The sequence below is a fragment of the Oncorhynchus nerka genome, linkage group LG13, assembly GCF_034236695.1.
Source record: "Oncorhynchus nerka isolate Pitt River linkage group LG13, Oner_Uvic_2.0, whole genome shotgun sequence".
In the NCBI taxonomy this organism is placed as follows: Eukaryota; Metazoa; Chordata; class Actinopteri; order Salmoniformes; family Salmonidae; genus Oncorhynchus; species Oncorhynchus nerka.
In genome coordinates, this window is record NC_088408.1 from 20,274,302 (window position 1) to 20,288,553 (window position 14,252).

Here is a 14,252-nt window from a genome sequence, read left to right on the forward strand (position 1 = left end):
ATGACTGATTCAAGTATTTTTGCCAAATCCTAATTGGTATGTTGAAATGTATGTTTCTTTTGATGGCATAGAATGCCCTTCTTGCCTTGTCTCTCAGATCATTCACAGCTTTGTGGAAGTTACCTGTGGCGCTGATGTTTAGGCCAAGGTATGTATAGTTTTTTGTGTGCTCTAGGGCAACAGTGTCTAGATGGAATTTGTATTTGTGGTCCTGGTGACTGGACCTTTTTTGGAACACCATTATTTTGGTCTTACTGAGATTTACTGTCAGGGCCCAGGTCTGACAGAATCTGTGCATAAGATCTAGGTGCTGCTGTAGGCCCTCCTTGGTTGGTGACAGAAGCACCAGATCATCAGCAAACAGCAGACATTTGACTTCGGATTCTAGCAGGGGGAGGCCGGGTGCTGCAGACTTTCCTAGTGTCTGCGCCAATTCATTGATATATATGTTGAAGAGGGTGGGGCTTAAGCTGCATCCCTGTCTAACCCCACGACCCTGTGTGAAGAAATGTGTTTTTTTTGTTGCCAATTTTAACCGCACACTTGTTGTTTGTGTACATGGATTTTATAATGTCGTATGTTTTACCCCCAACACCACTTTCCATCAGTTTGTATAGCAGACCCTCATGCCAGATTAAGTCGAAGGCTTTTTTGAAATCAACAAAGCATGAGAAGACTTTGCCTTTGTTTTGGTTTGTTTGGTTGTCAATTAGGGTGTGCAGGGTGAATACATGGTCTGTTGTACGGTAATTTGGTAAAAAGCCAATTTGACATTTGCTCAGTACATTGTTTTCTTTGAGGAAATGTACGAGTCTGCTGTTAATAATAATGCAGAGGATTTTCCCAAGGTTACTGTTGACACATATTCCACGGTAGTTATTGGGGTCAAATTTGTCTCCACTTTTGTGGATTGGGGTGATCAGTCCTTGGTTCCAAATATTGGGGAAGATGCCAGAGCTAAGTATGATGTTAAAGAGTTTTAGTATAGCCAATTGGAATTTGTTGTCTGTATATTTGATAATTTCATTGAGGATACCATCAACACCACAGGCCTTTTTGGGTTGGAGGGTTTTTATTTTGTCCTGTAACTCATTCAATGTAATTGGAGAATCCAGTGGGTTCTGGTAGTCTTTAATAGTTGATTCTAAGATCTGTATTTGATCATGTATATGTTTTTGCTCTTTATTCTTTGTTATAGAGCCAAAAAGATTGGAGAAGTGGTTTACCCATACATCTCCATTTTGGATAGATAATTCTTCGTGTTGTTGTTTGTTTAGTGTTTTTCAATTTTCCCAGAAGTGGTTAGAGTCTATGGATTCTTCAATTGCATTGAACTGATTTCTGACATGCTGTTCCCTCTTTTTCCGTAGTGTATTTCTGTATTGTTTTAGTGATTCACCATAGTGAAGGCGTAGACTCGTAGGTCTCTATGTTTTTGGTTGGACAGGTTTCTCAATTTCTTTCTTAGATTTTTGCATTCTTCTATTTGAGATTTTGAGATTTGATAGGGAAGCTGAGAGGTCAAATATACTGTTAAGATGAACTACTGCCAAGTTTACACCTTCACTATTACAGTGGAACGTTTTACCCAGGAAATTGTCTAAAAGGGATTGAATTTGTTGTTGCCTAATTGTTTTTTGGTAGGTTTCCAAACTGCATTCCTTCCATCTATTGCATTTCTTAATGTTACTCAGTTCCTTTGGCTTTGATGCCTCATGATTGAGTATTGCTCTGTTTAAGTAGACTGTGATTTTGCTGTGGTCTGATAGGGGTGTCAGTGGGCTGACTGTGAACGCTCTGAGAGACTCTGGGTTGAGGTCAGTGATAAAGTAGTCTACTGTACTACTGCCAAGAGATGAGCTATAGGTGTACCTACCATAGGAGTCCCCTCGAAGCCTACCGTTGACTATGTACATACCCAGGGTGCTACAGAGCTGCAGGAGTTGTGACCCGTTTTTGTTGGTTATGTTGTCATAGTTGTGCCTAGGGGGGCATATGTGGGAGGGAATGCTGTCACATCCAGGCAGGTGTTTGTCCCCCTGTGTGCTGAGGGTGTCAGGTTCTTGTCCGGTTCTAGCATTTAGGTCGCCACAGACTAGTACATGTCCCTGGGCCTGGAAATGATTGATTTCCCCCTCCAGGATGGAGAAGCTGTCTTCATTAAAATATGGGGATTCTAGTGGGGGGATATAGGTAGCACACAGGAGGACATTTTTCTCTGTTAGGATAATTTCCTTTTGAATTTCTAGCCAAATGTAGAATGTTCCTGTTTTGATTAATTTAATGGAGTGAGTTAGGTCTGCTCTATACCAAATTAGCATACCCCCTGAGTCCCTTCCCTGTTTCACACCTGGTAGTTTGGTGGATGGGACTACCAGCTCTCTGTAACCTAGAGGGCAACCAGTGGGTCCGTCTCCTCTATACCAGGTTTCTTGCAGGATGACAATGTCTGTATTACCGATTTCTTTGGTGAAGTCCGGGTTTCTGCTCTTTAGGCCAAAGGCAGATGACCTCAGGCCTTGGATATTCCAGGATAATATAGTGAAGGCTTTTTGTTCCATAGAGTGTCCAATGTTGTTGGTCGTGGTTTGGCCTCAGGCCAGTAAGTGTGAGCAGAGCCTGCTGAGCATCTTTTTTTATTTTACCTTTATTTAACCAGGCAAGTCAGTTAAGAACAAATTCTTATTTTCAATGACGGCCTAGGAACAGCGGGTTAACTGCCTGTTCAGGGGCAGAACGACAGATTTGTACCTTGTCAGCTCGGGGGTTTGAACTTGCAACCTTCCGGTTACTAGTCCAACGCTCTAACCACTAGGCTACCCTGCCGCCCCAAGCATCTGGTACATGCCATTGGCTTGGGCGAGTGTGAGAGTGGGGGTTGGGACTGTTTGCCCGCTCACTACATGGGCGTATGTGTGGCTTCCATGTTGAGGCCCTCTTTGCGGGGGTGGGGTACATGGGGTGGGCAGGAGTGGCATAGGTCTGATCTGAGGGGGCCTAAATGGGGTGTGGGCATGGTTGACGTGGGGGTGTTGATTGGTTGGGGTGGGGGTGTGGATGTGTCTGGGTATACTGTGGTCTGGATGTAATTCCTCTTGGCGTGGGTCCTCTATGTGTAGGTCCAGGGGGGGGGGGGGTCCTGCAGATCTGGGAGGGTGTCTCACTGGTCTGGGTGGGGTGTCTATTGATCTGTTGCTCCTGTGTGAAGTGTTGGGGATACGTTTGAGAGCGATGTCCTTTAGAGTTCGGGCAAAGGTGGGCACTGCTGCCTTGTAGAGGTGGACTTGGTCATAGAGGCTGTTCAAGTCCAGGGTGGAGTGGTGGGCCAGGAAAACGTTTGGTTTTGAGGCACAGTCACGGGAAATACTTGCATTTACCCGCTGTATTGTGGCGGGAGGAAGTCTTTTCGTGGTAGCAGGGTGGAGATAACCACTTGTGCGTTGGGGAAAGTAGAAGAAGCCTTTTCAATCACTCCCTTCAGTGCTGTGGCCACTCTTTCCTGCTGTGCTCTCAGGTCGTTTGTGCCTGTGTGTATTATTATGTGGCTGGGTGAGCCTAGTTTGGCCTCAGACAGAAGGTCTAGGGCGCGCTGGGTGTTTGGACACCAGAGTTTAGACACACTGTGTTTGGGAAAGTTTTTTTTCTTCTATATATTTCCCATTTGAGTCCATAAGTAGTACAATCTGTGTCTTGTGTTTGTCCTCAGTGGGTGTGGGGGGGTTGTCAGAAGGGCTATCAGGGTGGCTGACAGGGGGGGTGCTCAGAGGGGGTGAGAGCCTCTGGGCTTGGGGTTCTTCATTTGTCTGTTCTGCTGTGATGTCGACTCTATGGTCAGGGTCTGGTGTGGACTGTTCTGCTGTGGTGTCGAGACTTTTGTTGGGTGCTGAGGTGGGCTGTTCTGCTGGCTTCTCTGTGGGGGTGGCCACCTCTCTAGTGGGTTGTTCTCTGTCACACGCCATCCCCTCAACTTCTCCTCCATCCCCCTCACCCTCTCATCCATCCCCCTCAACCTCTCCTCCACCAACAGTCTGATACTCTTCTCTAGTGCTCTGTTCTGCTCCTCTTTCTCCTGTTGTATTTGTCTCACCACTGTGCAGATATGTCTCTGTCCACCTCCAGCTCTCAGGGTCTGGTTAAGGGGCTGTTGTTGTGCTGGACTGTTGTCTGGGTCTGTGCTGACTGAAGTGTAATCACCTGCTGTTCCAGCTCCACCTGCCTTATCTCCAGCTGGGTGAATTTGTCCTTCATTTCAATGAGGGAGTGGTAATCTGTGCTGGGAGGTTGACTCTCCGCTGGGGGTTGCTCGTCTGTGGGGTTATATAATGAAGAGGTCTGGTCTGACCCGCTCGGTGTGGGGGTATCTTTATCAAGGGAGAGCTTCTCCTGCTGGGCTAATTCTTTGATTAGGTGAAAGTCCAGCTGAAACTGTTTGGGGTTACTCTGTACCATTACTGTTCCGGACTTATAGATATTTATATTACTTGACTCAGAGTCCTCGTTATCAAGTATTCTGAGTTTCCACCCCTCGTTAACCCCCCCTCTCTTAACAAAGGGGTAGTGTGCTAATATAGCACTGTGCCATGCCAGGGGATGGTTTGTGTGGAAGATAAGGTTGCTGATGTTCCCATTTTTGTAATAGTCAGCAAAAAGTGTCTCTTGATTTTCCATAAGGAGCTTCATTTTGTAATCTTTTCTTGCCTTATCATTCTTTACATGCAAAGGGTATTTTAATTACCTCTGAACATCGGGAGGGAGCTTCTAAGGCCTCTCCATTTGGTTGGGGTAGACTGTGTGACTCTCCTGCCATTGTTGGGCTAATGGGCTTTGACACGTCAGTGCTAGTTGAAGCTGTATCAAGCTCTCTCTCTCTCCCTCTCTCTATCTCTGTCTCTCTCTGTCTGTCTCTCTGTATCTCTATCTCTCTCACTCTCTGTCTTTCTGTATCTCTCTCTATTGTCTGTGTGTCTCTCTCTCACTCTCTGTCTATCTCTTTCTGTCTGTCTCTCTCTGTATCTCTCCCTCCCTCTCTCTCTCTCCACCCCATGGACTTTCAGGCTATGATTTGTCTGTCTGTCTGTCTGTCTGTCTGTCTGTCTGTCTGTCTGTCTGTCTGTCTGTCTGTCTGTCTGTCTGTCTGTCTGTCTGTCTGTCTGTCTGTCTGTCTGTCTGTCTGTCTGTCTGTCTGTCTGTCTGTCTGTCTGTCTGTCTGTCTGTCTGTCTGTCTGTCTGTCTGTCTGTCTGTCTGTCTGTCTGTCTGTCTCTCTCCATGCTTAGAATGTGTTGTAATGCTTTTTAAATCTTTGAAACTTCAGCTTGATGCTTAAAAAAGTGATTATACACTTGTATTTAGAATTCCAATCTCATGACAACTATTTCATCTTAGTCAGCTAAACGACTAATAATTGTTGCACATGGTTCAACCATATTCTCTTGCATGTTACTATTTATCTTATGGAGTCAGATCTACATAATAATAGGCTAATTTCATAGTCTTAATACAAGTTGAAGGTGATGTATATATAATATACTGTTTATACACTATTCAAATATGTCTACACTACTATCCAGGAAGTACAGCCTCTACTGCAAGACCAGCCTTGTCAACCACCTCCCCATCTTCTGCTGGTATTGTATTTAATACTATTTCATTTACATTTTACATTTAAGTCATTTAGCAGACGCTCTTATCCAGAGCGACTTACAAATTGGTGCTTTCACCTTATGACATCCAGTGGAACAGCCACTTTACAATAGTGCATCTAGGTCTTTTAAGGGGGGGGGGGGTGAGAAGGATTACTTTATCCTATCGGATAAATCGGATTACTTTATCCTACCGGAAGGTGGTGATTGACTCCGCTGTCCTGGCGTCGTGAGGGAGTTTGTTCCACCATTGGGGGGCCAGCGCAGCGAACAGTTTTGACTGGGCTGAGCGGGAACTGTACTTCCTCAGTGGTAGGGAGGCGAGCAGGGCAGAGGTGGATGAACGCAGTGCCCTTGTTTGGGTGTAGGGCCTGATCAGAGCCTGGAGGTACTGAGGTGCCGTTCCCCTCACAGCTCCGTAGGCAAGCACCATGGTCTTGTAGCGGATGCGAGCTTCAACTGGAAGCCAGTGGAGAGAGCGGAGGAGCGGGGTGACATGAGAGAACTTGGGAAGGTTGAACACCAGACGGGCTGCGGCGTTCTGGATGAGTTGTAGGGGTTTAATGGCAAAGGCAGGGAGCCCAGCCAACAGCGAGTTGCAGTAATCCAGACGGGAGATGACAAGTGCCTGGATTAGGACCTGCGCCGCTTCCTGTGTGAGGCAGGGTCGTACTCTGCGGATGTTGTAGAGCATGAACCTACAGGAACGGGCCACCGCCTTGATGTTATTTGAGAACGACAGGGTGTTGTCCAGGATCACGCCAAGGTTCTTAGCGCTCTGGGACGAGGACACAATGGAGTTGTCAACCGTGATGGCGAGATCATGGAACGGGCAGTCCTTCCCGGGAGGAAGAGCAGCTCCGTCTTGCCGAGGTTCAGCTTGAGGTGATGATCCGTCATCCACACTGATATGTCTGCCAGACATGCAGAGATGCGATTCGCCACCTGGTCGTCAGAAGGGGGAAAGGAGAAGATTAATTGTGTGTCGTCTGCATAGCAATGATAGGAGAGACCATGTGAGGTTATGACAGAGCCAAGTGACTTGGTGTATAGCGAGAATAGGAGAGGGCCTAGAACAGAGCCCTGGGGACACCAGTGGTGAGAGCACGTGGTGAGGAGACGGATTCTCGCCACGCCACCTGGTAGGAGCGACCTGTCAGGTAGGGACGCAATCCAAGCGTGGCGCGCCGGGAGATGCCCAACTCGGAGAGGGTGGAGAGGAGGATCTGATGGTTCACAGTATCGAAGGCAGCCGATAGGTCTAGAAGGATGAGAGCAGAGGAGAGAGAGTTAGCTTTAGCAGTGCGGAGCGCCTCCGTGATACAGAGAAGAGCAGTCTCAGTTGAATGACTAGTCTTGAAACCTGACTGATTTGGATCAAGAAGGTCATTCTGAGAGAGATAGCGGGAGAGCTGGCCAAGGACGGCACGTTCAAGAGTTTTGGAGAGAAAAGAAAGAAGGGATACTGGTCTGTAGTTGTTGACATCGGAGGGATCGAGTGTAGGTTTTTTCAGAAGGGGTGCAACTCTCGCTCTCTTGAAGACGGGAGGGACGTAGCCAGCGGTCAGGGAGGAGTTGATGAGCGAGGTGAGGTAAGGGAGAAGGTCACCGGAGATGGTCTGGAGAAGAGAGGAGGGGATAGGGTCAAGCGGGCAGGTTGTTGGGCGGCCGGCCGTCACAAGACGCGAGATGTCATCTGGAGAGAGAGGGGAGAAAGAGGTCAGAGCACAGGGTAGGGCAGTGTGAGCAGAACCAGCGGTGTCGTTTGACTTAGCAAACGAGGATCGGATGTCGTCGACCTTCTTTTCAAAATGGTTGACGAAGTCATCTGCAGAGAGGGAGGAGGGGGAGGGGAGGAGGATTCAAGAGGGAGGAGAAGGTGGCAAAGAGCTTCCTAGGGTTAGAGGCAGATGCTTGGAATTTAGAGTGGTAGAAAGTGGCTTTAGCAGCAGAGACAGAGGAGGAAAATGTAGAGAGGAGGGAGTGAAAGGATGCCAGGTCCGCAGGGAGGCGAGTTTTCCTCCATTTCCGCTCGGCTGCCCGGAGCCCTGTTCTGTGAGCTCGCAATGAGTCGTCGAGCCACGGAGCGGGAGGGGAGGACCGAGCCGGCCTGGAGGATAGGGGACATAGAGAGTCAAAGGATGCAGAAAGGGAGGAGAGGAGGGTTGAGGAGGCAGAATCAGGAGATAGGTTGGAGAAGGTTTGAGCAGAGGGAAGAGATGATAGGATGGAAGAGGAGAGAGTAGCGGGGGAGAGAGAGCGAAGGTTGGGACGGCGCGATACCATCCGAGTAGGGGCAGTGTGGGAAGTGTTGGATGAGAGTGAGAGGGAATAGGATACAAGGTAGTGGTCGGAGACTTGGAGGGGAGTTGCAATGAGGTTAGTGGAGGAACAGCATCTAGTAAAGATGAGGTCGAGCGTATTGCCTGCCTTGTGAGTAGGGGGGGAAGGTGAGAGGGTGAGGTCAAAAGAGGAGAGGAGTGGAAAGAAGGAGGCAGAGAGGAATGAGTCAAGAGAGGAGGCAGAGAGGAACGTGGGGAGGTTAAAGTCGCCCAGAACTGTGAGAGGTGAGCCGTCCTCAGGAAAGGAGCTTATCAAGGCATCAAGCTCATTGATGAACTCTCCGAGGGAACCTGGAGGGCGATAAATGATAAGGATGTTAAGCTTGAAAGGGCTGGTAACTGTGACAGCATGGAATTCAAAGGAGGCGATAGACAGATGGGTAAGGGGAGAAAGAGAGAATGACCACTTGGGAGAGATGAGGATCCCGGTGCCACCACCCCGCTGACCAGAAGCTCTCGGGGTGTGCGAGAGCACGTGGGCGGACGAAGAGAGAGCAGTAGGAGTAGCGGTGTTGTCTGTGGTGATCCATGTTTCCGTCAGAGCCAAGAAGTCGAGGGACTGGAGGGAGACATAGGCTGAGATGAACTCTGCCTTGTTGGCCGCAGATCGGCAGTTCCAGAGGCTACCGGAGACCTGGAACTCCACGTGGGTCGTGCGCGCTGGGACCACCAGATTAGGGTGGCCGCGGCCATGCGGTGTGGAGCGTTTGTATGGTCTGTGCAGAGAGGAGAGAACAGGGATAGACAGACACATAGTTGACAGGCTAGAGAAGAGGCTACGCTAATGCAGAGGAGATTGGAATGACAAGTGGACTACACGTCTCGAATGTTCAGAAAGTTAAGCTTACGTAGCAAGAATCTAATTGACTAAAATGATTAAAATGATACAGTACTGCTGGGGTAGGCTAGCTGCGTTGTTGACACTACCCTAATCAAGTCGTACCGTTGAGTGTGAAGTTTCTACAATGCTGCTTTTCGGGAGCTAGCTGGCTAGCTAGCAGTGTTGGTTTCCTTTCTCAGCTGTGTGGTAGATTGTATGAGCGGTACATCATGGGGCCAAATTCAGATATATTACCTTGGTCAATACACAAAGCATGTATTTGGACATGAAACTAAACTTTCATGTTACATTTTAGAACTTGGCTGTTGTGCCGTTCACACTTCTCTCTTCCTGTGTGAATTTCTGCCAAATACCAATACTCCAGGTTTAAGGTGTTATATAACCTTTTAATTATATAGTGGATGGTGTGAACAATCATAATCCATAACACACAAATTAAAAACTGTAATGGTTTTCCTCCTCCTCTTCGTCTGAGGAGGAGAGGCGAGAAGGATCGGAGGACCAATGCTCAGCGTGGTAGGTGTTCACGGTTTTTTAATATGAGAAACTCAAACATGAACACACTACAAAACAATAAACGTGGCAAAACCCGAAACAGTCCTATCTGGTGCAGAGAACACAAAGACAGGAAACAACCACCCACAAAAAAACAGACCTATCTGGTGCAGAGAACACAAAGACAGGAAACAACCACCCACAAAACCCCAACACAGACCTATCTGGTGCAGAGAACACAAAGACAGGAAACAACCACCCACAAAACCCCAACACAGACCTATCTGGTGCAGAGAACACAAAGACAGGAAACAACCACCCACACAACCCAACACAGACCTATCTGGTGCAGAGAACACAAAGACAGAAAACAACCACCCACAAAACCCAACACAAAACAGGCTACCTAAATATGGTTCCCAATCAGAGACAATGACTAACACCTGCCTCTGATTGAGAACCATATCAGGCCATACATAGAAACGGACAAACTAGACACACAACATAGAATGCCCACCCAGCTGACGTCCTGGCCAACACTAAAACAAGGAAAACACACAAGAACTATGGTCAGAACGTGACAAAAACACTCAGCTAGATCGTTGGTGTTCAGACAGAGGTGAAGTTGTAGAGGTGTTTGGCTGATGGATATTGGTCCTCAACATCCTCTATTGATCGTTGTGTGATACAAACGTTACTTTCATGTAAATCAATCTAAATGATTGACTGTGTTTAATCCCTGTCTGTCTCATTGTCCAGGTACCAGTAATGCTGTTAAGTTGCCCATCAGTCACATCATGCTCTTTGTGACACTGACCATCATGGCTGCCATAGTCACTATTCACACAAGGAGGATCCGCCCACCCAAGGCTCTGCCCCCACAAGCAGGTGAGAGTCACAGGCATTGGTCCAGTTCCATTTAGGTTCCTAACTCCTCCCACAACATCAGAGTTCACAGATCTGAAAGGACTGTATAGACCTAAACATTATGAATGGTTCCATCAATCCATAGAACACATGGAGAACACAACACATTACATTCACATATTCTGATCTTCAGACGTGTGAACTGAAATGGAATCAGGTCATAAATAGTCCTTTGACGTAGTCATCTTGTCCATCTAATCCCCTATTAACTAGTTCATCCTTATGATCTGCTATAGAATGAATGGTGAGACATGTTGTCTGATGTATTGTTTTGTTCTCTGTATAGAAGAAGCCTCTGGTATTGAGATTCATGTCCTGGAGGAATGACCCCTTGTTCCTCACTCTTCTCCCTGTGCTGGACTAAGACTTTCAAACTGTCTATAGCTTTATTGATTTAGTAACAGAGGACATTATACATGTTTTAAAAGCTGATGTTCATCTATTTTAGTGCATAGTGTGGAAGATGTATTAATTTGTAGTTGTGTTCTCTTATTTTAGTATCTTTTTTTATACAACTCTATGTAGTAGGGATTCAAATATCAGCAAACCTTGGTTGATGCTTTACATATTTGCTGTCCTTTGTGAATGACGTCAGCATGGAGAAATTCCTTGGTTTTGTTTAATTAATAAGTTGTGTCCTAAGCAGACTTAAAATGAGCACAATGCTTCTTCTAAAATGTATATTAATTACTAAAACTGTTTTTAAATAAACTAATAAAAATACAGTACTTCCAACTTGTCACTTACAGGTGTTTTCAGGCTACGCTTCCACAATGTAAGGTAAAGCATGAATGCATTGTCCCTATTTAATTTAGAACCTTCTTCTAGTCAGCAGCAAAGATAGATTTGTCTGTCCTTTTTCTGAAAGCCTATTCAGAATTTCTATGACAAAATAAAGAATTTGAAGCAGTAGAAGGCCTAGCTTACCATAGCCACCAGTTCTTCCCGTTGACTTTCCAAATGACTTTAGCCTACAGCCTTCCTTCTAAATAATGTTACAGACTACTCCATTTATCACCTTTACCTGCAGCAGAGTTTCTTGCCAGGAGTAGTGGTGCTGCCTGTAATCCAAGCATCTGGAGTCTGTAGCACGCCCATGTTAAACAGGTGTCCACACCAAGTTAAACAGGTGTCCTCACCAAGTTAAACAGGTGTCCTCACCAAGTTAAACAGGTGTCCTCACCAAGTTAAACAGGTGTCCTCACCAAGTTAAACAGGTGTCCTCACCAAGTTAAACAGGTGTCCTCACCAAGTTAAACAGGTGTCCTCACCAAGTTAAACAGGTGTCCTCACCAAGTTAAACAGGTGTTCTCACAAAGTTAAACAGGTGTTCTCGCCAAGTTAAACAGGTGTTCTCGCCAAGTTAAACAGGTGTCCTCACCAAGTTAAACAGGTGTCCTCACCAAGTTAAACAGGTGTCCTCACCAAGTTAAACAGGTGTCCTCACCAAGTTAAACAGGTGTCCTCACCAAGTTAAACAGGTGTCCTCACCAAGTTAAAACAGGTGTCCTCACCAAGTTAAACAGGTGTCCTCACCAAGTTAAACAGGTGTCCTCACCAAGTTAAACAGGTGTCCTCACCAAGTTAAACATGTGTCCACACCACTCCTACAGTCACAGGGAGGATCTGGTTAAGTGGAGAACCTGAAAGGACCAGGAAGAGGATGGAGGTCTGGTTAGTGGAGGAGAACCAGCCAGGACCAGAGAGAGGATGGGGGTCTGATTTAGTGGAGGAGAACCAGCCAGGACCAGAGAGAGGATGGGGTCTAGTATAGTGCTGACCTGACCGGACCAAAGAGAGGATGGTTTAGTGGGGGCCTGACAGGACCAGAGAGCAGATGGAGGAACTGGTTTAGTGGGGGACCTGACAGGACCAGAGAGGGGGTAGAGGATCTGGGTTAGTGGGGGACCTGACAGGACCAGAGAGGGGGTGGAGGATCTGGGTTAGTGGGGGACCTGACAGGACCAGAGAGGGGATGGAGGATCTGGTTTCTGGATCTGACCCCGGTCGCCAGTTGAACAGTTTTTCCTGGGGAATATTAGTGCGTCTGGCTTCCGACTTAACTGGCGGGTGTTAACCTGTTGCCTCTACTTGGGACGCTTGCGTCCCAACTAGAGCTCTGGAAATGCAAATGCGCTACGCTAAATGCTAATAGTATTAGTTAAAACTCAAAAGTTCATTAAAATACACATGCAGGGTATCAAATTAAAGCTACACTCGTTGTGAATCCAGGCAACAAGTCAGATTTTTAAAATGCTTTTCGGCGACAGCATGAGAAGCTATTATCTGATAGCATGCACCAATACACTACAACAGAAAAGCACAGCAGGGGACGTAAACAAAATAATTAGCATTTCGGCGTTACACAAACCGCACAATAAAATAGAAAACAGTCATTACCTTTCACCATCTTCTTTGTTGGCACTCCTAGATGTCCCATAAACACTATTGGGTCTTTATTTCGATTAAATCGGGCCATATAAAGCCAAGATATCGTTATATGTAGACTGTGTGATAAACGAAAAAAACAGCGATTTCACAACGTAACGTCATTTTTAATTCAAAAAGTAGACGATAAACTTTCACAAAACACTTGAAATACGTTTGTAATGCTACTTTAGGTATTAGTAAACGTTAATAAGCGATAAAAATCATCCATAGGCGATGTAGAAATCATTAGCTGTCGTCTTGGAAAAAATTTCAGGAGAGAGCTCTTCCGGAATGATCTGGGCGGAGACCGGAGGTAAGTCGTGCCCCTCTTTCGGTTCAACCAAGAATCAAAGATGATTCAATTCACAAGACTCTAGACAACATGGGGATGCTGTGGGAGTTGAATGCTCGGTCTTATCTAATTCGGCTCACTGTTAACAATTGCTGGAAGTGGCGCAAGGATATTTATTTCCATTTTCTGTGATCAGGTTTTCCTGCGCTTTCCGATGTAACGCACGTTATGTAATAGCCACAGTCGTGATTTAACCAGTTTTAAAAACGTCCGAGGGTTTCCTATCCACACATTCTAACCATATGAACGTACTATATTCCTGGCATGAGTAGCAGGGCGCTGAAATGTTGCGCGATTTTTAACAAAATGTTCAAAAAAGTAGAGGGTCGACTGAAGAGGTTAACCTGTTGCTCCTACCCTCTACTTTTTTGAACATTTTGTGGCTATTACATAACGTGCGTTACATCGGAAAGCGCAGGAAAACCTGATCACAGAAAATGGAAATAAATATCCTTGCGCCACTTCAAGCAATTGTTAACAGTGAGCCGAATTAGATAAGACCGAGCATTCAACTCCCACAGCATCCCCATGTTGTCTAGTCTTGTGAATTGAATCATCATTGATTCTTGGTTGAACCGAAAGAGGGGCACGACTTACCTCCGGTCTCCGCCCAGATCATTCCGGAAGAGCTCTCTCCTGAAATTTTTTCCAAGACGACAGCTAATGATTTCTACATCGCCTATGGATGATTTTTATCGCTTATTAACGTTTACTAATACCTAAAGTAGCATTACAAACGTATTTCGAAGTGTTTTGTGAAAGTTTATCGTCTACTTTTTGAATTTTAAAAAATGACGTTACGTTGTGAAATCGCTGTTTTTTTCATTTATCACACAGTCTACATATAACGATATCTTGGCTTTATATGGCCCGATTTAATCGAAATAAAGACCCAATAGTGTTTATGGGACATCTAGGAGTGCCAACAAAGAAGATGGTGAAAGGTAATGACTGTTTTCTATTTTATTGTGCGGTTTGTGTAACGCCGAAATGCTAATTATTTTGTTTACGTCCCCTGCTGTGCTTTTCTGTTGTAGTGTATTGGTGCATGCTATCAGATAATAGCTTCTCATGCTGTCGCCGAAAAGCATTTTAAAAATCTGACTTGTTGCCTGGATTCACAACGAGTGTAGCTTTAATTTGATACCCTGCATGTGTATTTTAATGAACTTTTGAGTTTTAACTAATACTATTAGCATTTAGCGTAGCACATTTGCATTTCCAG

The 14,252-nt window shown here is 45.9% G+C and overlaps 1 protein-coding gene across 4 annotated transcripts in view; it reads left to right on the forward strand.

The window, feature by feature from the left end:
* Positions 1 to 10,980, forward strand: part of LOC115114983 (uncharacterized) — a 23,990-nt gene extending 13,010 nt beyond the window's left edge. For 2 of the 4 annotated variants that reach the window (XM_065026241.1, XM_065026242.1), the window contains 3 exons: positions 5,569 to 5,625; positions 10,078 to 10,206; positions 10,532 to 10,980. In XM_065026241.1, the coding sequence (XP_064882313.1) occupies positions 5,569 to 5,625; positions 10,078 to 10,206; positions 10,532 to 10,572 (227 nt within the window). In that variant the 3' untranslated portion in view covers positions 10,573 to 10,980. The remainder of the gene's footprint in view (positions 1 to 5,568; positions 5,626 to 10,077; positions 10,207 to 10,531) is intronic. The other 2 variants (XM_065026243.1, XM_065026244.1) reach the window with 1 other exon arrangement.
* The last annotated feature ends 3,272 nt before the right edge of the window (positions 10,981 to 14,252 follow it).